Source organism: Oryzias latipes, chromosome 20 (genome assembly GCF_053564925.1).
Source record: "Oryzias latipes strain Hd-rR chromosome 20, Olatipes_Hd-rR_3.1".
NCBI classification, from domain to species: Eukaryota; Metazoa; Chordata; class Actinopteri; order Beloniformes; family Adrianichthyidae; genus Oryzias; species Oryzias latipes.
In genome coordinates this window covers 5,665,346-5,691,681 of record NC_136256.1, presented here as the reverse complement: position 1 = coordinate 5,691,681, position 26,336 = coordinate 5,665,346, and the positions used below count along the sequence as shown (strand labels likewise).

Here is a 26,336-nt window from a genome sequence, read left to right as displayed (position 1 = left end):
AAATGTTTAAAATGCAGAGACTGAGGTTTACATTTTTGACAGTGATCCGGTCCCGCTGCCCAACATGAGTCGTTGACACACCCGGGGTCACACCTCTCACCTGCAGACACACAGAGCAACAATCATGCAGCGGGTCATGCGGCGCTCAGATGCTAAAACCTTTTTTCATCTTCTTACAATCTCGCTTGTAGTCGTCAAACTTCAGAAGCACGCTGAAATTTCTGGCTTTGTCAACGATGTCCCACCACTGGATTTTCTCCATGTTACACAAAAGAGGATTGTTGGTTACCTTCACCCCTCCATTTAAAATCTCTGCAATGGAGCAGAAAGTAAGTCATTGAGTTTAGTCAGAAACACTGATGTCAAAGTTTAAGAGATGGTCCAACTAAAGGTTGGTCCCACCTAATGCAGAAGCACATTAGGCACCATGTGATGCACAGCTTGACCTACACTTCAGGAGTCTAATGTCCTCATTTCTAACAGTCACTTATGTGAACGGCACTAACAGGCAGTGTGCAGGATTTGGGGAGATTGAAAAGTAAAAAAATCTGTGCGACACGTCTGCCTCTCACGTACTTCACCCTCACTTACCCTGTGTGTTGTATAAGTGTTCCCTACGATCTGTCACTTGCAGCATGCCCATAGAAAAAAGCGTGGATGAACATTTTCTCTCTACGGGCTCAACGAACGGTTTACAACCTTAATATTTCATGCGGGCCATTTCAGGTTTGCCCGTTTTTCTCCCGCATACAGCCCATATCTACCCGTAAGAGATGTTTTGACAAGGGCTTTAGGAAAAAGAAAAACCTGGCCAAGATAACCTTCTCAGAATATGTTATCTGAATTTTCTACAGTGCATGAGTAAACATGCTTGTTTGTACAGAATCATTTTGTTCTACTAAATTGAAATTTTAACAAAAATACAAGTCAGACATGATACGTTGTTTATTGTTGGCTATCAAATAAAAGTGTGACGCGTCCTTTTCTATCGTTGCGTGTTCCTATCCGTGTAAAGTGATGCTTCACTCTGTTTTGCAGAGCGTCATTTCTGGGACTTCTGGGAAGCTCCGTGTCCGGGTCGGCCACATGCAGCAGGAAACAAAGAGCGCCTAATGCAGGAATGGAAACAACAGGAGCCTCACATGCCTGTATTTGCCCATGAGAAAAGGCAGAAACTGGCAGGCAACCAACCTCTAACTGCTGGTTTGAGTTTCTTCTTTGTGTCTTGCTCTGAAAAATGAAACTTTTTGCTCAGACTATCAGCTGTATGTTTTTAATTTCTGAAGGATAGATTTTCCTGAGCTGACAGCCAGAGCCTGGATCTGCCTCACTGCCAGAGGTTTCATGCACTGTGAAGCAAGAAAACCCCTCATTCCCAGGTTTTCTTGAACTGCTTCCTGCATCAACATGACATAACTCCCCTCTCTGCCGGCCCGTGAACTACCCGCATGCTCTCTCACCGCTGGGAAACTTGCCCCCCGCCCCGAATGAGTGAATGTGTGCACAAGCAGCACCCACCGGTCAGGCGGCTGAGCTGCAGCTGCCGCAGGCCGCTGGTGTATCTGGGCGCTCCAGTAATGTTGTTGCTGTGGTAGTTGGACATCACAAGCAGAGCAAACTTGTCGTAGAGGTTTTGTCCTCGGATCAGCCTTAGATTGACCAGCGGGACGGTCGCCACATCGTTCATGGCGATCAGAACGTAGCCCCCAACTTCCTGGATTGACTGAAAACACAATCGATCATCATTTAGAGGGAACTCTTTACACAGTAAACTGAACAGTAAACAGTCAACTCAAAGTGCTTTTACAAGTTAAAACCAATCCAATTGTATGAAACCATTCCAGTTCTATTGCCAAGAAGAGTAAACAGAGAACTCAACAGACAGAACCCTAAAGTAAAGTGTTAGAAGACAGAAGAAAATCTGCAGCAACGAGGAACCTAAAAGATCATGAATTGGATGAAAAGAACTCCCTGAAATCCAGCTCCCCTCAGTATGGTTGTTGGATCCATGAGCAGTTCAGTCAATCAGACAATCAATCCTCGAGGCACATAGATTGTGTTCCTCAAACGCCTAATTTGCACAGATTCTGAGCAAAGTGCAGGAATGTGAGCTCTGCTCTTCTCCTTTCAGTAAACTTTCCATAAACTCTCACTCCAGAAGTTGATATTTCAGAACTGGTTTCACCCTGAAGTGTCCTTAAACGACCTTCAGAGAATAGAATCTAACTTTGCGCCATTTTCTTCCCTGAAAGAAGATGTGTCAGTGAAAGAGTCTGACTTCAGCAGAATCTGCAACAGTCATCTGCAGAGGAGCAGCTGACTGTTTACTCTAGAACAGAGAAACTGTCAGAACAGTCAACGTCACTTTTCTCTTTCTGCAGTTAACAGTCATGCAGCTTCGGGTGTTGCAGGCAAACCAGCAGCAGAAGTCTTTGTTCAAACCTGCTTCTTTCCACCTCACCTGTGCTGTTTATTTTGCCCTACTTTCTCCATTTTTCATGGGTGAGTTATCACAAAGACTCCACCCGGCACGTATTCCAGATTTATTCAGTTTGCACGCTTCATCTGATCTTTCCTTTTGGAACCTGCACCTTTGCAAATCCACACTTTAACATGATGAAAATGGTGTTTTTAACATGTATTTGCTGCATTTTTCTGATGATGGAGGACATATGTTGAGAAAATCAAGCTGAAAATTGCGTTGCGAGTATTTTCTTTATTCAAATTGTTGCGAAACAGATGCAAAAAGGCAGTTTAAAAAAGATCGTATTTGTTATGTAAAACATACACTGGACAGGCCACAAGTTCATTGATCTGAGCTCTCAGGAACGAGAAGGGGAAGGGTGGCGGGGTTGCTCCATGCCAACAGTCCTGCTCACAACACAGAGGTGAATTTCTAATGAACTCCTGCCACTCTACAGAAACTAGGTTCTGGAAAACGACACAGTTTTGGGCATTTTGGCCAAACGCAGCATCATTAAAATTAAGAGACCAATGGGAACACTTTTACAATAGATCAAAAGATTATTGGAATGGGACTTTGATAAACAGTGACAATAACGATTTCATTGTTATCAATTCCAGTTTTGCTTGGATTGATAATTTTACGTCTTTGTGTAGTCTTTAGATGGTCTCAGTTGTGAACTGGTTCTTCATTACTAAACCAAAAAGGCATCATCAGACCTTTCTAGATCTGTCGTAAAAGGAAAGTTGAAACTATTCATAAACTGTGACTCTCTTCAGGGCAACGATGGACCCACCTGCAGGAAGGACAGGTCCTGGTTTTCCAGAGTGTACGTGATCTCCAGGTTCTCCAGAACCACAGAGCAGTTGGAGTACATCCTCACCATGCTTTCGTAATGGTATTCCCGAGTTCCCAGCAGAGTCAGGAGGTTACTCGTCCCCTGGCATACTGAAACACACACAGATGGAGGGTCAGCCGCAGTTCTTCTGAAGCCCACTAGGAGCTGCTGTTTTCTGGTGCACTGGAGCTGCTGTGACATTTCTGAAAACCTTATTGAAACCACAGAGAGAAAATTAAAGAATCAGCAACATTTTGAGTATAAAATTACAGAAAAAGTTTACATGTAAAAATATTACATAGCCAGAGAAAAGAAAAAGTATATAAAGTTTAACTGAACAAAAAAACAAAACAAAAAAAAATGTTTTGAGACAAGGAGAAGAATGAGAAGAATGAAGATTGTTTTTTTTTTTGGTTTAGATACTGCAAGTTTTATCTGTGAGTTATTTTGTTTTAAAAAGCAGAACTCAGATGACTTTTTATGAAAAACAACACAATTTAACAGGAGAAATGGTTGTAACGACCTCAACGTAGATCCAGGATAGGAAGTGTACAGTGCCAACCTAATTCTCACCGTTGACTGCAGCAGGTTGACCTGCTGTTGCTCTAAAAGCTGCTGAGTCAAAAAACATAATGCACAGCTGAGCACCTAGAAAAGTAACAAGGGAGGGACCTAAAGCTGTGACGCATCCAGCAGACATAGAACAAACGAGTCGGACGGCGATAGCAGGAATGAAGACCAGCAGGAACACTCTGCTGTCCTCCGCAGAGGTAGGAGACACACTTCCTGAACACATCTGCACATCTGAGGCGCAATGGAATGCAGACTTTGGAGCTCAAACTAAAGAGAGACTTTCCTGATAATTTAACTAAAAACACCTTCTTACAAGACTTAAGGACACGAGTCGTTGTACATGGTAACAACAGAGACAAAAAGAATGATGGAAATGACTGGGAGCAGCGACACTAAATGTTCAGTGAGATATAGAGAACTAGGAGGAAGAGTTTAGAGAAAATGTATGGAAAGACCACGCCCAAATGAGATCCACCCAGATAATTTCTACATAGGAGAATTTCCTAAGAGCGTCTCATTTTTAAATTAAATTAAAACAAAAATTTCATGGATACATCTTAGTAACAACAGGATGGATTGAATACAACTACTCAAAACCCACTCCAATAAAAAATGTTTTTTTGGTGTTTTAACATATTCTTGTAGAATTTTTCTCATGATGGAGGAAATGCAATAAATTACTAAAGTATTGGCTCACCTGCCTTGACCAACATATGAACGGAAGTGTCCTCCCATTCCTAACCCAGTTCAGTATGATGTCAGTCCACCTTTTGCAGCTGTTACAGCTTCAACACTTCTGGGAAGACTGTCCACAAGGTTGAGGAGTGTGTTCATAGGAATTTTTGACCATTCTTTCAAAAGTGCATTGGTGAGATCACAGACTGATTTTGGTGGAGAAGGTCTGGCTCTCAGTCTCCGCTCTAATTCATCCCAAAGGTGTTGTATGGGGTTCAGGTCAGGACTCTGTGCAGGCCAGTCCAGTTCATCCACACCAGACTCAGTCATGTTAGAAGAGGAAGGGCCCGCTCCAAACAGTTCTCACATGGTTGGGAGCATGGAATTGTCCAAAATGTTTAGGCCATGGAAACCCATTCCATGAAGCTCTGCATACTGTACTTCTGCTAATATAAAGGTCACATGAAGTTTGAAGCTCTGTAGCAATTGAATCAGTTAATTCAAAAGGGGCCCAATCCACAATTTTACAAAATAGAGATATAATATGTTCTATGGTCTTCAAGGGAAAAGCTATCTGATTATGTGCAAAAAAGTCCCAAGTCCGTTGTGACGGATTGACTATGCTTGACAATTAAAATGCATTAAGTCCAAATTCCTGAATTGGGCCTCTCTTGCATGGGTTTTCCTTTATCCCAGCACTAGTTATCCAATAGGGCAGCACCCCTGTTTAATTCAAGAAGGGCCCAAGTCCAGAGACTTTAGATTGCTAGTCCTCTGAAATTATAAAAGTGAAGTGCTTCATATTTTAGCATTTGTAAGCTATGAACTGGTGCTAAATCTGGGTAAAGTATTAATCATTTGGTGTAGCCTCCCTTTATGCTATGCAATTAAAATCATTTCCTGGAAAAACAAACCTCTTGGACTTGGGCCCCTTTTGAACTAACCGGTTCAATTGACTGTGCAGAAAGTCGATGGCCTCTTTGCACTATGCGCTTCAGCATCCGCTGACCCCTCTCCATCAGTTTACATGGCCTACCACTTGGTGGCTGAGTTGCTGTTGTTCCCAAACTCTTCCATTTTGTTCTGATAGAGCTGACAGTTGATTGTGGAATATTTAGGAACGAGGACATTTCACCACGGTTTTTTTTGCAGAGGTGGCATCCTATGACAGTTTCATGCTGGAATTCACTGAGCTATTAAGAGCCTCCCATTCTTTCACAAATGTTTGTAAAAACAGTCTGCGTGGCTGAGTATTTGGATGGATGAGTTAATACTTTTGGTAATATAGTGTAGATAAAGAATATTAATCTAAAATTGTATTGCTGAGTATTTCTTTATTCAAATTATTTTGAATCAGGTTCAGACAAAAAATGCTGCTTAAAAAGGTTTGCGATTGTGACATAGTAGCGTAATCAGTGGCTCACCTACTCCCTGCTCCGCTCCCTTCTGATGCTTCCACTTGCTGACATACTTTGGCTGCAGTGGGGGATACCAAACCCAGAAAAATGGCCGCTCCTGCTTATGGTTTCTGAAGCTACGGCCCCAGAATGTATGAACCCAACTGCTGATGCATTAAGGTGCATTAAGTTCAGACTAACACAATCTGCAGTAACAGTTCATTAAAGCAGAATCTCTTATCTTCTTGCTGTCTCCTTTGTACATTTCTGAGCATAGTGTTTAAAAAAAGAAAATGAGCTTTCACTGAGCGGAAGACTTTTTTCACAGTTAGTCAACAATTTCTTCTTTTTCTTTGTTTCTTGTTTTGTACTCTCATGCATCAAGGGTTTGTGGATAACAGTTGTCCCACACACGCCACTTCTTTTGTTTGGTTCTTTCCCCAAATCAAGGTTGTACACATTACGTTCAAATTATGTCTACAGTACACCGCCTTGCGATCCTCTCCTGTAGCTTCTTCTCTGCTAACTTCCTATCAGTGATCGTCCTGCCTCTGCAGGCGGGAGCTGAGGAAATTGTTGGGTGTTTTGCTGCAGAGTTGCACGAATGCACTTGTGTTCCTCCGAACTGCAGCTTCGTGTTTGTGCAGAAGAAGCACAGTAAACACGCGCAGTCATGTTACATAATACTGAATGTGAAAGCTGCAAAAACAACTGCAGTGACACCATTGTACCTGTGAGCATGAGAGAAGGGGATTTGTTGACACATGCAAACACACGCATGCACAGACACACACTGAAGTTGTTTGCACAAGAACTGGTTTCTTGGATGACATTCTCGGTTGTCGTCAGTGAGCTCCACGGGAAAAGAGGCCGTTTGTGTGAAAAGGTGTCAAAGATTTTTTTCTTCCCTAGTAGTTCAAAAATAGTTAAAACGACTTTAATTCCTCTTCAGGCATTACTGGCTCAGGACAAGTAAACATGAAGTGTATCTTCTTTTAGGCTTAGAACATTCCACTCAAACTTTGATCTGTGTGGCCCAACGCTGCTTTTTCTGAGTTTCAAAATATTGACATGCAGCTCTGGACTCTTTTCTACCAATCATTTCTGGTTATTTCCATGACCAAAGGTCCGAGTTCCCACAGACCTCCATGTGTTTCCTGCAGGATACCCTTTTTGAAGTCCCACCAAGGCCACCGGGATCATCAACGAGTCCCAACGGAGACTCTGGCAGAATCTGTTCGACAGACTATGATGCTCACTCAGGCAGTCTGGCAGACATCACTCAAACAAAAGAAAGCCAGCAAGCCGTCAGACGGAAGCACATAAAACCATTGTTGTTGTTTTTTTGTAAGAGGTTAAATCTCAGCAGTCGCTGCTTTCTCATCTTTGGCACCTACCTTTTCTGGTTTATTTTCTTTTCTTTTTGTCTCGTTTTTTTTAAATCATTTTATTATGATTGTAGGTAATAACTTTTGTTTTTACACATTTCCTTTTTATTTTGTTTCATGTTTTTCGTAATAGTCCTTTGGTTTCTGGAATGTTCTTTAATTTTTAAAATGTATCATATTTATTATTTGTTTAACTTTTTCAATTGATCTTTAATATGTTTTTGCATCCAGTGATTTGTTGATGTGATTTGTACATCAGGGCCACCGTACATCAATGATGCTGAGAACAGACATGGTTTGAGGCTACCTTTATATGACTGGAAATAAACATTTGGTAGCTGATATTCATACAGAACAAAGACTCTCAATGTATTTATTGTTGCCACTAATAATTTTTGTCATTGGTGATTTAACATCTTACAGCTTGAATACATTTTACAACTGCAGTGGACATTTTTGCCAACCAAATGACTGAAAAATGCAGAAAGCTGCCTAAAAGTGATGCTGACAAAAAAAAGCTTCATTTAGTCTTTGTGCAAAGGACTCATCTGTATGTCTCTGTGAAAAAAAGAAAATAACCGCAGCACCAGCAGCTGTGGACTCAAACCTGTGGAGCTTTTGAGGTCCCCCATGTGGCCTTGAATCCACCTGCAAGGCTGCAAGTCGCTTGCCGACACACTGAACTTCCCACAAACCACAAACAAATCAGGGTGCAAACAAACACCAAGGGAGGGGATCTGCTAAATCCTCTACATCCCTCTCTCCAACGCAGCACCACCAGGGGACGGAAGACTCTGCTTTGGCTCAAATTAGTTTTTGGTTGACAGAGAAGGAAAGTTTCCAGCTCCATCATCCATCAGATGAAGGCTGCTGTAGCGGCATGTGGGCGGGCTGCGGTTGGACAAACACTGGTGAATTATCAGGGTCGCGGCGCCCTGTTTCCCATGTCGTCTGCCTCTCAAGGTTCAAAAATTTATCCTTTTTTGCAAAGATAGAAATCAGTGCAGAAAACTGACAAATAAATCAACAACAGTTCAAAACAAACTTAACACTAAATAGAGCGAAAACCAAAACAAACAGATGCAAAAGATGCAAACACACCTTGAGGGATTGCGGCCAAGTAATTATGAAGTTTAACTGTTCTTCAGCTAAATCCTGCTTTTAAGCACACAGAATACTAAGCTGTTCAGATTTAATAGGGATTTTAGATATGAAAAAAAAAACATTCACAATGGAAATGTCCGTGTTTAAATTATGCCTACTCGACTGTTCTGCAGGGAATAAAGGTTTTCCAGCAAAAGTGACACAAAAGAAACTTTATTTTTAAATGAAGTTCAAAATTGTCATAATAAACCTACAGAAAAGCTGGATTTTACTCATGGGGAGGGGAGGAAAGTTATCAATCGTTAATGAAGAGTTGTTTATTTTAGAAATTTGGAGCCAACAAGCGAAATTTTTGTGTTTTTACTATTAGTTTAAGGAAGTGGTGATAAAAAAGCATTTTGGCTCTTGATGATTTGTGTCCAAAAGGATTAGGAAGAGAGTTTAGACATAGAATCAGTAGTCAGATAAAGTGCAGTGTCATCGCCATAGAAGTGGAATTAAATTTTTCTTAAGAATATTACCAAGTATAAGTATAAATGATAAAAAGTAAGACGCCCAGGACAGACAGATTTTTCCTCTCAGCTTTGCCATTGCATTGCAGACCCAACGTTTTCTTTATGTTCCATAACGGTAATGTTCTTCCTCTGCTGTAGGGGCTATGAAGCAGAGCAGGAAGGGAGGGAAGCTCCTCATTTCTGATCAAATTTCACCTTTCAGGCAAACTGTTCACAACAGGAATGAAGGAAAACAACTGAAAAAGATTCTCTAGAGGTCAGAGGTTGAGACTGTGTCAATCAATCCTGCAGGTCTGAAACTATTTCCTGCTTTTAGTCTGAGTGACAGAATCTTTTGTTCGATGATTAAGTCTGGTCATATTTACGAAACTTATGACTGGTCTCACAAATGAGAAGTGAAGCAGCGAGGTGATTCTTGATAACCAGAATGGTGTAAATGTTCAGGCTCCTGGATCTGCTCTGAATTGCAGGGAGCGTGTCGTGTGAGCGCTCAGGAACCAGTCGACCTTTCATCAGAATCTCTGACTGTTGCCACTGGAAGCCTTTTCCTGTAAAGCTGAGATTTGCGGCAGTTCATGTCTGCCGGTAACTCGATCCGAGCGCGCCTTCAGGGATGGCAGCATTACAGCTGGGAACTCTCTGGTTGGTTCTGCTCCACTGCAGACAGTTCCAGCTGATGGACACTCCAGGAGCTCCACAGAACGTCTCCTATTCACAATCAGAGCAGCGGCCAATCACGGCTCAGAGAGCAGCGACGACTTTATCTGTTTCACAACTCAGAGAGATGAGGATATAAGATGAGGAGACACCGGCATGCACATTGTGTCTTACTTCACTGCAACACTGGTGTTTTGCAGGACTCAGAGGATTGTTCAGTGTGTGTGTGCGGAGGGGGGGGGGGGGGGGGGTGAATTAGCTGTAATAAGACAGCGTTTGCTGTTTGCTCTTAAATCCTCGCTTCTCTCTATAATTCCCATCAGGACTGAGGCTGCTTGTCCTCTTGTTTACATTCTGTTGTCCAATCAGCTGCCTGAACACTGGACTTTTAGACCCCTGGTTTAGGTATGCAGCACAAGCTGCTGAAAGTATGCAAACGTTTCTTTAAAACACCTGACACGGTTCTGTGGGTTTGGCCTGGCTGTCATGTCATCATCTTGGGGGCGGACTTTTTTTTGTGCATGAGAGGGTAAACTATTGGCCAAATGTGGCAGAAAGAAAGAAAATAAAAATAATAATGCTGTGCCCAAACATACTAGCTCCAGAAAAAGTAAAGGTTTAGTAGGTGTTGGAGGCCATGCAGGTTTTAACCCAAATGTTTTTGGCATAAAGTGGCGTTAGTGGTGTAAAGGTCATGGAGCAGGGGCTCCAGAGGCGAGATGCAGATCTGCTGAATGCTCTCAATCCCACACTGCAAACTATTTAATCCTTGCAAAGATTTCAAACCACGTTTTTAGACATTCAAGATATTTTACCAGGTTTGACATTTTTTCTCTTCTCTTGGCCCTAAACCTTTCCGAATATTTTTAAGATCAGTACCGTTGAGGTTTTTTTTTTGTCTTAGGAGGAGCTAGGATCTAGAAATAAAGTTACTATTATTAAAATGAGTCAAAATCCTTTTGTTCCATTAACATAACATTTAAGACTTAAAAAACTTCAATTGCACTGTAATGTTTGGTGCACTATTATTTTTGTCACTTTTATCGAGATAAATGACATTTAGTTTCATAAAAACTCAAAAAATACAAACATATTTTTTGGAGAAATCTTTTATTATCATTGGGCCGTTTAACTTTCAATCAAATTCTTTCAATTTTATCTGGCCTTTTTAGCTTTTATTTTTAAATGCTTGTGAGGAACTCCTTGTTTGGATATCTGATCATATGATTTCTTGTTAAGTAAACACGACTTGATGCTTAGACAGATCATTTTAATGATATTCCTCTTAACATTAGTGTTCTTTTGCTTTTGTTTGCGGTGTACAGTGGAAAGACGAGCAGAGGGAGTGGAGAAAAGAAGAAAAGAGAAGCTGAAGACGATCTCAGTGTGAGGATAAATAGAGTTGAAGGAGATCAGGGAAATGGGAAAGGGGCAAATTGAGTGATGTTTTCTGTCAAGGGGGTTTAAAATATTGTTTGGGCAGCAGAGTTCTGATCCAGTTAAAGCTCACAGATGTAGGAGGCTGAAATCATTCGACCAGATGAGCCTCACAAACTCAGGAGCTTGGATTATCTCAACAATGTTTTTCCAACCTCTGCAGATAGTTGACCCATCTGATGACCCTCAGTCGAACAAAGAGCCGGCTCCATCGCAGTTTAAATACATAGAATTGCCCATTGACACCCTGCCCCCCCCCCCCCCCCCCCCCCTCCATTAGAGAGGATAAATGATCTATGACAAAAGCACAGACACTGAACTTGTTCGTCACGTTCAGGCTGATGGGTTTACAAAAACAGAAATATTGATCTGTATTCAGAGGCATTTATAAAAGGAAATACTCTAAAAGGAAGTCTGGGAAATGAACTGGACCTAAAAAAGCCCAAGAGAAATCCATTTTAAAGCTTTGACTAGTAAAATGTGAAGGTTTTATCAGAAAGAAGCCAGGCTGATGCATCTTAAACCTGAATATGAAGCTTCAGAAAGGTTGAAACTGTTGCTGAAGATGAACTCCTCAAATGTTCAGGGGGGAACAGTGATGCTGCATCTCCATGAAACAGTGTAAAGACATTCCTTGGATCATCTTTGAACATCTGACTTCAACAGCTATGAACCACATGAAGAGACATGCACTTCCAGGTTCCTGCTCTGAAAATCCAAACCTAGAAGAAAACCTTCTGAATGTTAGAACATCTCGCAGCATCGCAGCCTTCCTCTGTCAGAGCGGAGTTTTTCTTTCTATTTCCTTCCTGTAGCATGTAAGAACTTCATCATTCACTCCTGATCATACCCGGAGGAGCATCTGTCTCCAGTAAACCATCTCTGGTAAGAAAAAGTGGGTCAGGTTCTGAAGTCAGGAAGATGTTCAGATATGACACCTAATTGTTCTGCTTGACAACAGGAGAAAAAAAGCCTCCGTGGAGATCCGTCACCTATAGTGGAACAAAGAGATGCTTTCACAGTTTGACCTGCTGTCTGTTTGCCTGCAGCTCCAACCAAAATCTGTCACTCAACTAAAATCAATGAAAACGTTTTACGCCAATGCTTGAAAACTATTGTTGAGTGCTTTGATTGATTATGGGGAATTAGCAGCAGACCAGACAAACGGATGGAGGGCTGAGAGACAAACCACTACTCTGAATTCTCAAATGAACACAGCCTCTTCTTCTTCTGCGGCGCAAAAAAATATCAAATTTTAATCTTTGGATTTTGGTTGAATTCAACAACTGAGAAATCAGCGGAGCTGCTGCAGAAACCACAGTGTTCTTTTAGAGACAATGAAAATGGTGTTTTGGTGTTTTTAACATGTTCTCGCAAATTGCATTTCTGAGTATTTCTTTATTTAAATCATTAAGAATTAGGAAAATGGTATTTGAAAAAGATCGTATTTATACGTGTCCGTCTTTGTTTTTCTCGTCTGAGCTGGATTCTGGCTTAAAACTTTCCGGCTGTTTAGCTCCAATATTGCTGACTATTTTACTTGCTGACTACTATGTTAGGTCGGGTTTGTGAGGAACTGTAAGCTAGCAAAAGAGCATGTAAATAGATGGGTGATGGGAAGAGGGGCGCCAACGGTCCTGCTCACTACACATAGGTGAAGTTCTAATGAACTCCTGCTGCTCTGCAGAAACTATATCCTAGAAATCAACACAGGTTTTTTAAATTCAGGCTAAAAATGGCAGCATCATAATAAATGAACCACTGGGAACAGTTTTATAATAGATCAAAAGACGATCAGAGTGGGACTAAAAAGAGACTTTCTTTGGATTTTGATGAAAGAAAATACTTCCTGAGCTGAAATGTTGCAGCTTTGACCTTTTGTTGATCCTTGACTTCAACCCAAAGACTTCTGCTCTCTAACTGCACATCGGAGCATAACCAGTTTGTAGAGTTTGCGGAGAAGAACCAGCCCTGGACTCAGGCAGACGCTCACTTGAGTCCGTGTTCACCTGCCCAAACACGTCAGCCAAATTCTGACATTCGTCCCACTTTCCATGCCGAGCCACAGGGATCTTCAGATTGTTTCCCTTTTGCAGCCTCTGAAATGTTTCAGCCAAATGAAAATGAGGTTGGAGATCAGCTGCATTTGATTTCACATTGGTTTTACTTTCCCTGTGTTTTAGTACATGCTTGCTACCTATGTGCACACTCCAGCAACCCTGACCCCTGCATCCTCAGGTCGCCTGCATGGCACAACCCTGCAGAAACCTGATCCAGAAAGTCAAATCTGACTAGAACGTCCTGAACAGACGTGTTCTCAGCCAGATACTAATCACTAAATCTACTCTGCACTCATGCTGGTGCGTGTGCACGTGTGAGTCCTGCCCACGGCGGCGTTCTCAGGTCAGAGCGTGACTGTGCTTGTCTGTCAGACTCTAAACGCCGCACTCTCTTTGAAGGAAAATTCCAGAAACGAGTTATTCTTCCCTGACGGTTAACCGCGCTCTGACAGGGCAGGGGGCGAGTCCTGCTCCTGCATTCGCTGCTGCAGTCTGAATGAAATCCTCCTGACTGGGAGTTTGTGCGGCTGGGAGGCGTCTGGAGACCTGCAAAGATGTCCGACAGTCATCATGATGCTGAAATCTGTCCCTCCTTCATCTGTTTTGCTTTCAAACACGCTGCTATCAGGAGAAAAGCAAAGACTGACGCAAACCACCGGAGGAAAAAATCAAATCACACTCTTTGGGGGTTCTTTTGTCCAAAATGGGCTATCAAAAGGAAATTGGAGTAAGAAGTGGTTAGTATATATGGTAAAATGTCGAATAACTTCCTGGCTGGTCGACTTTTATACAACTTCAATGTCAAGAATCCAAATGTTTTGACAAAACATTCACCATTTCTGCAGTCAGTCAGAGAAAAACATGAAATAATGGACTTCAATTGAACTTTACTAACAACCACTTTTGTTTTGCTCAGATATTAAGAACAAGAAAAGAAAAACAGGAAAGTGAAAAAAGCACAAATAATGAAACACTACAGGAGTTCTACTTTAAAAGTGAAAATTGCTCTTGTTTTTTTTCTTTTCATGAATTTAAGTTAGTTAAAATGAAAGCAAATCTCTATGTCAAACATAATAAAGAAAAGATTTTTTAAAAATCTGTTCTAGTATATTTTCTAATTATTAATAAAACATTAAGAACTAAATCAAATATCACCTAAGATGACTCTGTTTTTCTAATTGTGTATTAAAAGGAACAACAGTAAGTTTTCCTTCCAAAGACAAATGATCTGTTATTTATATTAATTTAACAAAAAGCTCTGTTGTTCTTCTGCCTCATTCTGTCTTGCCAGCACAGCTTCACGTCAAATCTGAACACAAAATAAACCAAATAAATGACCTATCAAAAAAAAGGAAGGAGATGGAATAATGTAAATAACAATAATAATAATAAGCTTGACATTATTAGCATACGCTGAGTAAAGTAAAGGAATAATCAACGCCACTTCGCTCGGGATTGCACAATCTTTCGTGGGGCAGAGCTCGCAGCCCTGCGCTAAATGAAACAGGAAATACACAAAATAAAGTGATTTTTGAAGATTGAAAAGATTAGAATCCAACTTACATACATATATTGCATTTATGGTTTTGTGAACACATATTTATTTTTATTATCAGTAGACTTGGGCTGGGCGATAAAATGTAACAGCAGCACTACAGAGCTGGTGTTTCACCAAAGACTGTGACCTGTTAGATGTTGTTTCCCTCATGAGAGCACTACAGCTTTAACGTCAATGATATATAATACCAATGATCAAAAACATGACACTGTTTCCAGGCTATTTTGGCTATGATTTCATATAAAATTAAATCTGCTTTTGTTTTCTCAGCATCTTTAAATTTGAGTTTATATTTAAATGACAATAAATACGTGTTCACACCGCTTATAAATTACTTTTTTGCAATTTCATTTTCTTAAAAAAAACAGAAGGCATAAGGTATTTCTGTGTAAAACAGTGTTAAAATTTGTTATAATATGTTTAGCTGGTACATTTTTTTTTTCTACAAAATACAGGGTAAACTGTGAGTAAAGACTGCAAATTGTGCAGAAGGCATGTTCCTTCTAAAACTGGAAATACCACCAACCTTTTTTACCACAAAGCATTTTCAATCTCAGACTGAAATAAATGATGATTCTCCAGCGAAAACCACAGAGGTCAGACCTGCACAGCAGTCGAAACTACCAGAAGAAATTCTGACAGTTGGATTTTAGTTCCTAGCTTATTCACAGGATGTTGATAAAAATGGCACTTTTATGTTTGTTATGTAAAAAAAAAACATCAGAATGTATTTGTATAATTAATGTTTTGTTTTTAAATGGAACTGATAAGTTTAGTGTTCTGCTTCATTTGTGTTCTCTTTTGAAACTTGAAAGCTTTTCTTTAATCGTGTCCATTAAGTGCATCTGTTATGTTTAAAGGATGATAGGAAATAAATATTTAAATCAAAACAATTGGCTGACGATAACACTTTTCTCTTATGAGCCACATTTTTATTTTGGTTTACATCAAGATATGTACTGAAATGAAAAAACGATATCATGATATAAAATATTCTGTATCACCGAGCTAGGCCTGCACAATATAACGCCAATTTATCGTTATGGCAATATCCAGCTCTGCATATCGCAAAAGACGGCAAAAATCGCAATAAATTGTGAACCTTAAATGTGTTCAAACAATCTTAAGGCAGCTTGAAGCATTTAACAATTCAAATACATCTCTTTATGGATTTGACCAATCAGATAGACGCCTTCAAGTTGTTGATCAATCGGATGGAGGCCTAATATGTTAGATGTTTGTCACCTATGTCGGCGAGGGTCATTTAGAGTATAATTTTTAAACTGTTGCAGTGAAATGGGAGTTATGTTTTTGGTTATTTTGCTATTTGCTTATTTACTGCAAATTATATCGTTATCGCAATATTAATCTCTAATATCGCACATCACGAGTTTTCCTCATATCATGCAGCTGTACACCCAGCCCTACAGTATAGTTTCTACATCTTATGATGGCAGGTGAGGAAGACAACAGATGAAGCACTGCCTGTCTCCTGCCTCTCCCACACCGCACTTCCCTGATTATCAAGAATTTTAACCAGCAACTAAAAGCTTCAGAACCATTTCCAAACCCCCCTAAATGATGTCCATCCACCTAAAGCAATTTTTGCCCACAAATTCAGAATAAAAACCGCACTATTGAGCTGAAAACCGCCCAGTCTGGCAATGCTGCTTCTGTTCACTGACTTGGACTTTCCATTGTCTGGAACATATGTGGTGCAGAAGGCTGGGGGAGGACCAAGCAATTTTACCTGATCAAACTCATGCCAGTTCTGTGATTTGGGATATTTTTTCTAGGTAGGCAATGGTAAGTCTGCCCCATACACAGAGCTGATGTCATGTTTTCCTTTCTGTTCTTTTCCTCTCCTTTGTTCATGGAAAGTTTTTCTGCATTCACACTGCAGTGAACCAAACTAGAGTTCATCTGCAAGTTCTGAAATAAACCAGAGTTCGGGTGAGCTTTTACAGCTCTAGAATCAAGAGGACCAGAGAAAACAATGAAGAGCATCATGATTTAAGTAGAGACCATTCACTGTTCCTGTTGGAATAATCAAAATCCTTTATCCTGAAAAGAAGAACAAACCTATCAGAACAGATGCTGTCATCTCCAAGGGTGGCTCAGATGATGCAGATGCAATCAGAGGTCCACAATGAAGGTTTGTCAACAGATATTCTTTGTTAGTGAAAGCCAAATGGAGCTGCAGTTCTCCCGACACGGCAGAGGTGACTCCACACACCCGGATCAGGCGGGGCGCCCGGCTGCACAACGGCCCGGTTAATCTGGCAAACACTTCTTTAGCTCCCCTATTGACATTCCTCAGATTCCAGCTCAGAAAATCCCACGAGCTGCATCTGACAGCTGAGCCAAACCTGCCGGCTGCTGCAGAACCCGGGCCGATCAAACATGCTCCTTCCACTGGTCTCATGAAGGTCGTGGTCACACCAAAACCCCAGAAAAAACACCAATGTACAGGTTCATGTTCGCATCAATAGAACCATAAGGTTATCAAGACCCGCCTCCTACGATCCAATGAACACCCAGAACCAACCCTGCAGACCTCGACTCTGAGGCTCTGCTAATTATGCTAACGCCATTGCCATGGTAACCACGGGACATTAGCTAGGCTTTTCTGCCCGATTGTAAAGAAACAAAAGACGCTGGGGAACTTCAAGGAGTCAAAAACACTGGGAACCTCACACACACAAACACACACTATGCACACATACTAACACACACACTACAACTCTTGAAGACACACACGCAGATCAATACACACACACTTACAGAGACACACACACCAAGTCTATTACACACAAACACGTAAATAGTATCACACAAACTTTCTCCCACACCAAATTACGCGAACACGAACGCACACAGACTAACACAGAAATACACACACACCACTTTACCAAGACACCACACACATACATTAAGAAGACTATCACACAGACACCAATTTAAGCAGGCACACACACACACAGACTAACACAGAAATAAACACACACGCCAAAGACACCACACACATTAATACACACACATACATTAAGAAAACACACACCAATTTAAGCAGACACACACGCATGCAGATTTACACACAAACACATCAACCTACACAGACTCACACATGCATACAGATGCACACACACACACTTACAAACACAGACGTACAGACACACACTCACAGCCTTGGCGGAGGGCTCTGCAGTTCTGTAGTCACAACACTGAGTGTTGATGTTTGCTGCAGCTGAAGCCGTGAACTCTGAAGAGCTCTGTTGTCTTTCCTGGAGCCACAAACCCATCTGCCTTATAGGAGAGCCGAACAGCTCTTCCTGATCTACACCTGAAGCTCAGCGTAGCACAAAGCATTCTGGGTAACAGGGTACTGCACGCCAATAAATAATCTGCACAGATAAAAGACATAAAACACTAAAAAAACCTTCACGATTTAAAATAACCTTTTTTTTTTACCAACCTGACAGAGGATTTAAGAATTTCTGCACAAGAGTTCTGCTGAAGTAGTTTGTTCATCACAGGTGAGTTCAGAGCAGCGGTTTAAGACTGAAACCATGGCCTCAGAGCGCCCTTACACCAGACAATTCAGGGTGTCCCTGAGTAAATGTGTGGTGGGTTTGTCTTCTATAGGGGGCTCTGCCCTGTGCTCAGACATAACTAACAGAACTATGCCAAGAAAGCTCGTAGAGGTGGACCAGAACCTGGTCCAGTGGACTCTAATAATACTCCTTGGATCTGGTAGGATCCCTAAACCTGACAGGAAACAATTGTGCAAAACTGTAACATCGGTTATGTAACGTGTTATCTGTCAGTCACTCAAAGCAAATGATGGTAACAGCTGACTACACCTTTCATTCCTGAGTAAATCCTAAAGTAAAAACAATTACCAAATGTTGCTTCCTCCAATGACCAGTCGAGGCCGAGTCTAAAAGCAACAAACTTCAAATCACATTCACATTCAAAGCTGGTTTGTTTGTTGTTGTTTTGTTTTTATTGACTCTTGGTAGAACCTGACAAATGGCTCACTTTATTTGGGCCATTTTCAACATATTGCTGAGGTGGGCGGAGTCAGGCTTCATTTATTGACAATCCTGTGGATGATGTCAGCAAAGATCCAACTGAAATGAGGATTTCTGCTCAGAATAGATGCCGGTGTCACTTCTTCAAGTCGGCAGCTCCATTCATGTTTATGTTTAGGTCACCATGTGTTGTTTATTGGTTGGTCTGGTTGGTTTTAATCCCAACTTTTTGTCCTTTCAAATCACGCACCTCCTCGTGGTTTTCAGATTAACATCATAAAGATGTTGGCAGAGACCAGAATTTATTCCAGCATGTCTTGTATTTCCTGCTCTTCTGCTCTGCGCTATTGAACGGGTGTTAAGGTGTGCCCTACCTCTGAACCTTCACTCAGCTAAACAACAAACTCCTTCATCTGTTTTGTTTTTGCCTGTTAAAGACATAATAAAATGTGTTCTGGTTTGAGGGGATTTCTTTCTGTGACTTAGGTTCTGCTGATCTCAGTTCTTCTTCTTCATTTGTCCTTTTGAAACTTTCACATCTTCAACAAGTTCAGTGAATAATCACAACATCAAATTGGCAGATTGTTTATAGGAGAACCTCAGGATGAACTTTTTAACCTCTGGGGTCTCTTTAAGACCTATTTGACCTTTGTGGGACTTCTGTAACACAAGCTGGAAAAAGCTCAATAGATCTTCTTGAATATGTACGGAGACCTTGGGAGTTCCTCAAAGACCTTCTGAATGATCACTAAACCCTTCTGTGGGATAAAGGAAAGCTGCAGCTCAGCCTCTGAAGAAGTAGGGTAAGGCAGTGTTTCCTTACCCTGCTTCTCAGCACACTATCCAGCACACGCTGCATAATAACATAAGAACTATTGGCTGTTGATGAGTTTGTGCTTTAGTCACATGGACCCGTACTGTATTTTAAGATTATAGGCTTACCAAATGGTTTACCTTTACCTTACCTTACAGGTATGCCCATTTTTAGCCTGCAGACAGCCCGTATCATATGCATAGCTGTGATGAAGCCCCAAATCAGGTGTGTTTGAGCAGAGTGGCATTACCAAAATGTAAAACAGAGTTGGGAAACACCTTCTCAAGGTCCTACTCATAGCACAAAAATTTGGTGGTGCTGACAACACCGCACGCCATTGATTGCTTACTGATTTGAGCGCCACTTAAAACTAAATTGTCATCGCCCAGTTGAGGTGATAATAACACTATCCAATTGTAGCGGGATGAAACTCATTTGCTTTCAGGTAAATTAAACCATTGCAGTTTTCCTTTTTGTCTTTCACGCTGCATACTTTAAGTCGGGACTCCACTCCACATTCTCTTTTCTTTGCAGAAAAAATATATTGTAGAACAGTTGACGTCACATCAGTCTCTGTTGCCTCTGTGACACCGCAACTGACTTGTTCTTGGATTCAGGGGCTGGTGCCACAGCACCCCCTTTTCAAATTGGCAGGGGCCAGTGGAACGCCAGCAGGTACCAAAGAGCCGTCCTGTGGGGCCGGATAGATTCTGGCAAGGTGCATTTTGCTGTGGGTGCACCTTAAAACGCAGCAACTTTAACCCTTGAGGTCCCAAGTTCTGTTATTGCTGTCCAACCTGCTGCCGATCAGCTGGATCAGGTGTGTTCACAGCTTACTGAGAACATATGGTTCCAACATGGCGACCAACTTATCACGGAAAAATGGCGACTGAATTGACTTCATTAGGTTGGAACCAGAAGCAAGGCTTTTCCATGGATGAAGTCACACAGAATTCGTCCTGTTAGATAATATACAGTCAATGGTGCCTCCATGTTTCTAAAAGTTAGGGGAAGTTGGACCCTCGACATTAACCTGCAGGCAGTTTGTGCAACAAGACAAGAGTCTACTTAAGGCAAAACTTCTCAGTCAACAGAATCCTGCTCATAATTAAATAGTTGTCAACACAAAGAGAGGGCAGTCAGCTGTTTTCACTTAGAGCTGAAACACACACACTCAAAGACACACACACAGGTTCAGATTGGAGGGTGAACATTGAGTTCAGCGTTTCTCACCACTTATTCTCTTGTTTTTTATTATTTAGCAGCCTGGTGAATTCAACATTCATCCAGATGTCATTATTCACTTGTCCCTCATCATTCCCAGGAGGCTTTTCTAATTTCCACAAACAAGCAGAAGGAGGCTGCAGAAAACAGATGATCAGGAATGTCAGAGCAGCAGGACTACCTCTACCTGCTTTCACAGGTCCTGAAGGGAGGTTTTTAGGATGCATTACTGCTCCACTGACCAGTAAAGAGTTCAACTCTGTGGACTTTCATCTTGAACTGAATCACTTTTTTTTAAAGATTTTCAATTTAGACAAAGCCTGGAAATTCTTCATCGCTCCTGGCTGAACCAGCCAAAATTCTGAATCCATTTGATTTTGTTTTACTCTAATGATTTAATCAGGCTCTAATTTAATACAAAACAATGGCAATATACTTTTTGTGTGGAGGTTCCACTATAAAATTAATGTTGTTTGGCTAAAAAAAAGCTTTCAGTTCTTCTTTTGACTTCTCCAGTCAAACTATTCTAAATTTAAGTAACAGAAAGACCTTTTTCCTGAAGGAAATGCAATAAATCAATATATTAATATGATCAAAATCAATATATCAACTAAACATGAATTTTTTTTTATTTCAGTCCTTTACCTTCACCTCAAAAGTATTGATTTTAGATCAATCCTTGAAGAGAATTCTCTGCAGTCGCAGGATGCTGCATTTAAATGATCTTTTACACATTTTTTACATTTTGTATACAGTTTTAGCGGCAACTATATGTTAAAATAAAAAAGAATTTATAAATGTTATTAAAATGATTTGCAAATGGCTAAGATAACTGTTAGTCTTTTGACCTGCTTTTATTTTGAAAATGTCAAAATAGGGAGACTTGATGCTTTGAAATACCCTTAAGCCTTTGGGTTTTTTAAGGCTCTGTACATAACAAAAGTGTTACATTTCTAATTATACCCCTATCAATAGTATCATAAACTGACATTCTTTTAAACCCCCCACCCCCACCCCAACAGAGTCTTTTCCTCTCTGTCAGTCAAAAGACGTCAAAACAAATTATATTTATTAGCCATCATCTGCATCTCCACTGATGACAGGATGATCTCAGTCTTTGGGTTTGGAGTTAACTGATGTCCGAACCGAAAAGGAGACCTGCTGTGTTTTTACACTCGGTTTTAATCTGCAGTTTGTCTTTGGGAGTGTAGCAATATGCTCACTAAAACACTGTGTTATCGATGCTATTCAGGGGTGAGGTCATAATCAGCAACCATCAACAGCAGCACATTACTTTAATGATCAAAGTTTAGCTTCAATCTGAGGTCAATAATCCAAACTTTATGATTTCATGAACAAAATATTTTGGTGGGTGGATGGATGGATGCATGGGTGGGTGGACGGACTGACTGATTGATTGATTGATTGATTGATTGATTGATTGATTGATTGATTGATTGATTGATTGATTGATTGATTGGTTGGTTGGTTGATTGGTTGGTTGGTTGATTGATTGATCCCTCACTTTGCGGAAATCAGACAGGTCCAAACTTAATTGATGGAACAATGCGAACACGTTAATTTATGAGCCTCCAGTAAAGAACAAGGACTCGTCCTCATCTACTGTCATCAAACTCACAGATCATCAGATAATAGGAAGCAGAAAATTATTTGTTCTGCTGACAATTTTGGTGGTTGACCACCTGATCCAGTATGTGCCGGCCGGACCCCCGTCATCTGAATCCAGGCTTTTGTCAAACATGTCCAAACATGGAGAAACTGCATTCAGCTTCTATGCTCCACAGATCTGGAACAGACTTCCTGAAAGCCTCAGATCATCTGAAGCACTAGTTTGTATTCAAAGGTTTACATCTGCACTGTCATTTTAAGCTTAATTAAAATTTATTTCATTTCTTTACATTTTTATTTTAATAATTCTTGAATGAAAGTGGTGATAGATAATTAAATCTAATAAAACACTTTAAAATACTTTAAAAGATTATTGAAAGCATTAGAGGAGGGTTGTTTTTAATCCTGTTATTTTTTTATGTGTATTCTTAATGTTATTGTTGTTTGTGTTTAAATCTATTAAATTATATATACTTCTAAAAAAAGTTAAAGTTTCTGTAATCCTTAACGTTTTATTAATCATAGAGGCGCAACTTTGTGATGAGACTTTATAGTTGCTGATTGGAGACACAAATGAGGCCCTTTTGGGTGCAAGTGTGTCACATGACACACAATGTTTGTGTAAACGCAGCTGAACTTTAGTAGTTTTTCCTGCCATGTCATGTATTTTCGGTGTAGCTGACTGAAGATCTATCATAAGACACTGGGGAACAACTGTGGGAACACAGTTGTCCGCGTCGTCCACAAATGCAGCATGCGTCAGAAAAGGCATGAGGGGTTCAGGTAAACATGATCCAGACAGAAAGACATGTTAATCCTCATAGTGCCAAACATTTAAAAAACAAATATTTGATATCAGGACACTTTGGTCATGAAAAATCAACAGAAAAATGTCCTAATAAATGTTTAAAACCTGTTTGTAATTTAGCATTTTCATTTTATTTGTGAGGACAAAATGTTCAGTTTTGTATACATTATTAGGTAAAAAATCTGAATTACGGTATTTCTTTATCAGTCAGATTGTCACTACTGGATTGACTCTGACACAGAGTCAAATCAATACAACATTAACGACTTATATTTACATTTTCCTCTCTAAAATCTATATGCGTTCTGTTGAGCATCTAAGTTAGTTTTTCCCACAGAGACCTCCACAAAGTCCTGCTGATCCACCAGAGCGGAGACTTTCTCTGTGGTCTCCTCTGATGGGACTCTGACTTGCGTCTGACGAAAGTCATTTGCACTGCAGCCGCTGACAGACCTGCTCCTGATGAGCTCACCTTTTCGTTTCCTACGAATGTTTGCTTTTTGTGATCCCAACAGGCTGAGCTTCTGATGTAAATATGCTGATGGCCTGAGGGGCAGAGTGTCAACACTTACAGGAATCTCCTGTAAAACACACTAATCATCAATGGGTCCTCTGAGGAGCATCCTGTATTTTAGAAAATACAGGAATCCACAACTTCAACATTCAACTGAGAGCTAAAACACTTTTTACTGGTGTGAGGCTGAAACTTCCTGAAAAACTGGTTTCAAATGTCAGGAGTTTCAACAAATCTGAACTTAGGGCTTTAAAGAGTTTGAACGTTTTCATTTATTTATTTTATTTACATTTTGTGTGAAATCCTGAGGGAGCAGATTCTTCATTTCTGTCTTTTCTTCTCAGAATCTAATTTATAGTCTTCATAGTTGAAAAATCTGTGACACTATTTATTGAGGATGAACAGATCATTGTAGAGTCTGCTGCCCCTGATAACATCTAAACCATGTATAGAATAAACCCTTTCTGGTTCTGGAAGAACTGCAGGTGTTTTACTTTAGCACAGCCTTTTCTGACATCCACAAATAAAAGTTCACAGTTGGTCAAAAAAAAAAAAAGCCTTTGACTCCTGAAACCAGCAGCAGAGCTGAAAGCGCCAGGAGAGCAGTGCTCTGGCTCTGCGCGTCCTCTCCCTCCCAGGGTTCAGTCCTACCTCTGCGGCCATCTCCGGCTCCTACGGGGCGGCTGAGGCCGAGCAGCAGCAGCGGCGGCAGCAGCAGCAGCGGCGGCAGCAGCAGCAGCAGCGGCGGCAGCAGCGTCCGAGCTCCCCGGGGCAGCAGCTCCATGCGCACTCTGGTTCCTGACGCTCTGCTGTGGATCCGCAGAGCTCCGTCTCCTTTGCGCTCCGTGGCTGAATGAGGGCGCTGCGCTCACAAGCACGCGCGGACGCACACACCCACCCCTCCCACTGTTTGGTTCTCCACACCCTCCGAAAGAATATCATTAATAATGATTCCATGAGCAGAAAAACAAACGAAAGCAGAATCAGCGCTGATCTTTTTTCTTCATAAAGCTTTTTGTTTTAGGATGAATTCATGAAAAGTTTCAAAACCAGAGATCACAGACTGATCTGCATTTAAATATCCTTTTTTAAAGACCCACTTGGATGAAAATTGTGTTTTTGATGTGTTTTACACGTTCTCGAAGCATTTTTCTAATTATAGAGGTCATATAATACAAATATGCTGGACAGGCCACCAGCTCCCTGCTCCTCTTCATTCTAATGCATCCACTTTCAGACAAATAGATCCATGGACGTCTTTGTGTTCCTCGTCTCAGCAGGAATCTGGTTCAGAACTGTACAGCTGGATAGCTCCAATATTGCTCCCTTTTGTTGCATGGCTGGTGTTAGCTCGGGGCTGTAGGGTAGCGGGAGAGAGCATAAACACAGAGCTCTCAGCAACAGGTGAAGGGTGGGGGGTGGGGGGGGGGTCTGTACCAACAGCGTCGCGCTAAACAGAGATAAATATCTGAAAAACTACTTTCATTCTGAAGAAACTGTGTCCTAGAAAACAACACAGGCTTTTTTAATTGAGGCTTAAAACAGCATAATCATAATTAAATTACCACGGGGAACGCTTTTAGAATAGATCAAAAGATGATCGTAGAGGTTCTCACAATGACATCAGCTCATTCGTGACCGCACTGATCTTCAGGAGCAGTCTAATCCCAACCCTGCTTTTCCCAACAGTATTTCTTCTGAAACACAAACAAATTCTCATCTACCGATAACATTATGCAGTTTTCAAGGCAAACTTTCAGATGTATTAGCCCTGAGCACCAAAGCATCCTGGGTTTTAGGGAGTGGAGCGTGCCGGTCGGACCACTCTGACTGAAGACCAAATATGTAGAGAACATCCAGGTCATTGTCTAGTCGGTGCCATGGATGCTCCTCTGAGCCCTGCTTTAAATTAGGCCAAATGAGATTGGACACATTACTAGAATCAGCTGACTGAGTTTTGGTGAAATGTATCATCATGACATTTTACAGAATATCATCACAAACATGCCTTAATAGTCCTAAAAGCGTGTTTTATATGTCAACAAACAATCCGTCTGTCATTTAGATCAGCTCCTTCAGTGACACCATAGACGCAAATCAACAACGTTGAACTGCCTAACTGTGTTGTGCTGCTTATTTCCTCATTTTTCTGTCCAGATCTTGCAGCTGAACATCTTCAGATGGTTGGAAGCTGATCTCTGCAGCCAGTAAATCTCGTCATGTTTTCAGCCAGTGATGTTTTCGTGACCTTCATCTTTATTTTTCTATCAGTTCCTGCGAAAAGGGCAACACAAAAGGAACTCTAAAACCCAACTTGCTCATCCTGAGTCACACAAATCTGTAAACAGTCACAGGGTCCTGTGATGTGAAGCAGCTGCTGGCCTTCGTGCTGCTGGCCTTCACAGAGAAGATGACACCCCCACGGCCACATTGAAGACAAACAAACAGGAACATTTCTGCAAACATCACAGTCTTTACTCAGGCTCGTCTCAGCCTCCGAAATGTTTCAGCAGCTAATCAGGGCAAAGTCCCACTCCGATCATCTCTTGATCTTGTCAAAGTATTCCCAGTGTTTTGTTTTAATAATGAATTTGATGTTTTTAGCCAAAATAAAATGAAAAAACTGTGTGGTTTTCTTGGACATAGT

The 26,336-nt window shown here is 41.0% G+C and overlaps 1 protein-coding gene across 3 annotated transcripts in view; it reads right to left on the bottom strand.

Annotated features, from left to right (window-relative positions):
* LOC101169984 (melanoma receptor tyrosine-protein kinase) overlaps positions 1 to 24,597 on the bottom strand; it is a 42,414-nt gene extending 17,817 nt beyond the window's left edge. The window contains exons 1-6 of one of the 3 annotated variants that reach the window (XM_078938273.1): positions 24,430 to 24,544; positions 24,341 to 24,393; positions 3,261 to 3,412; positions 1,519 to 1,723; positions 178 to 312; positions 32 to 100 (exon numbers count right to left, since the gene is read on the bottom strand). In XM_078938273.1, coding sequence (XP_078794399.1) covers positions 32 to 100; positions 178 to 312; positions 1,519 to 1,723; positions 3,261 to 3,412; positions 24,341 to 24,393; positions 24,430 to 24,473 — 658 coding nt within the window. In that variant the 5' untranslated portion in view covers positions 24,474 to 24,544. Of the gene's footprint in view, positions 1 to 31; positions 101 to 177; positions 313 to 1,518; positions 1,724 to 3,260; positions 3,413 to 16,748; positions 16,786 to 24,340 lie in introns of those variants that run through there. The other 2 variants (XM_023950106.2, XM_078938272.1) reach the window with 2 other exon arrangements.
* Positions 24,598 to 26,336: the final 1,739 nt, after the last annotated feature.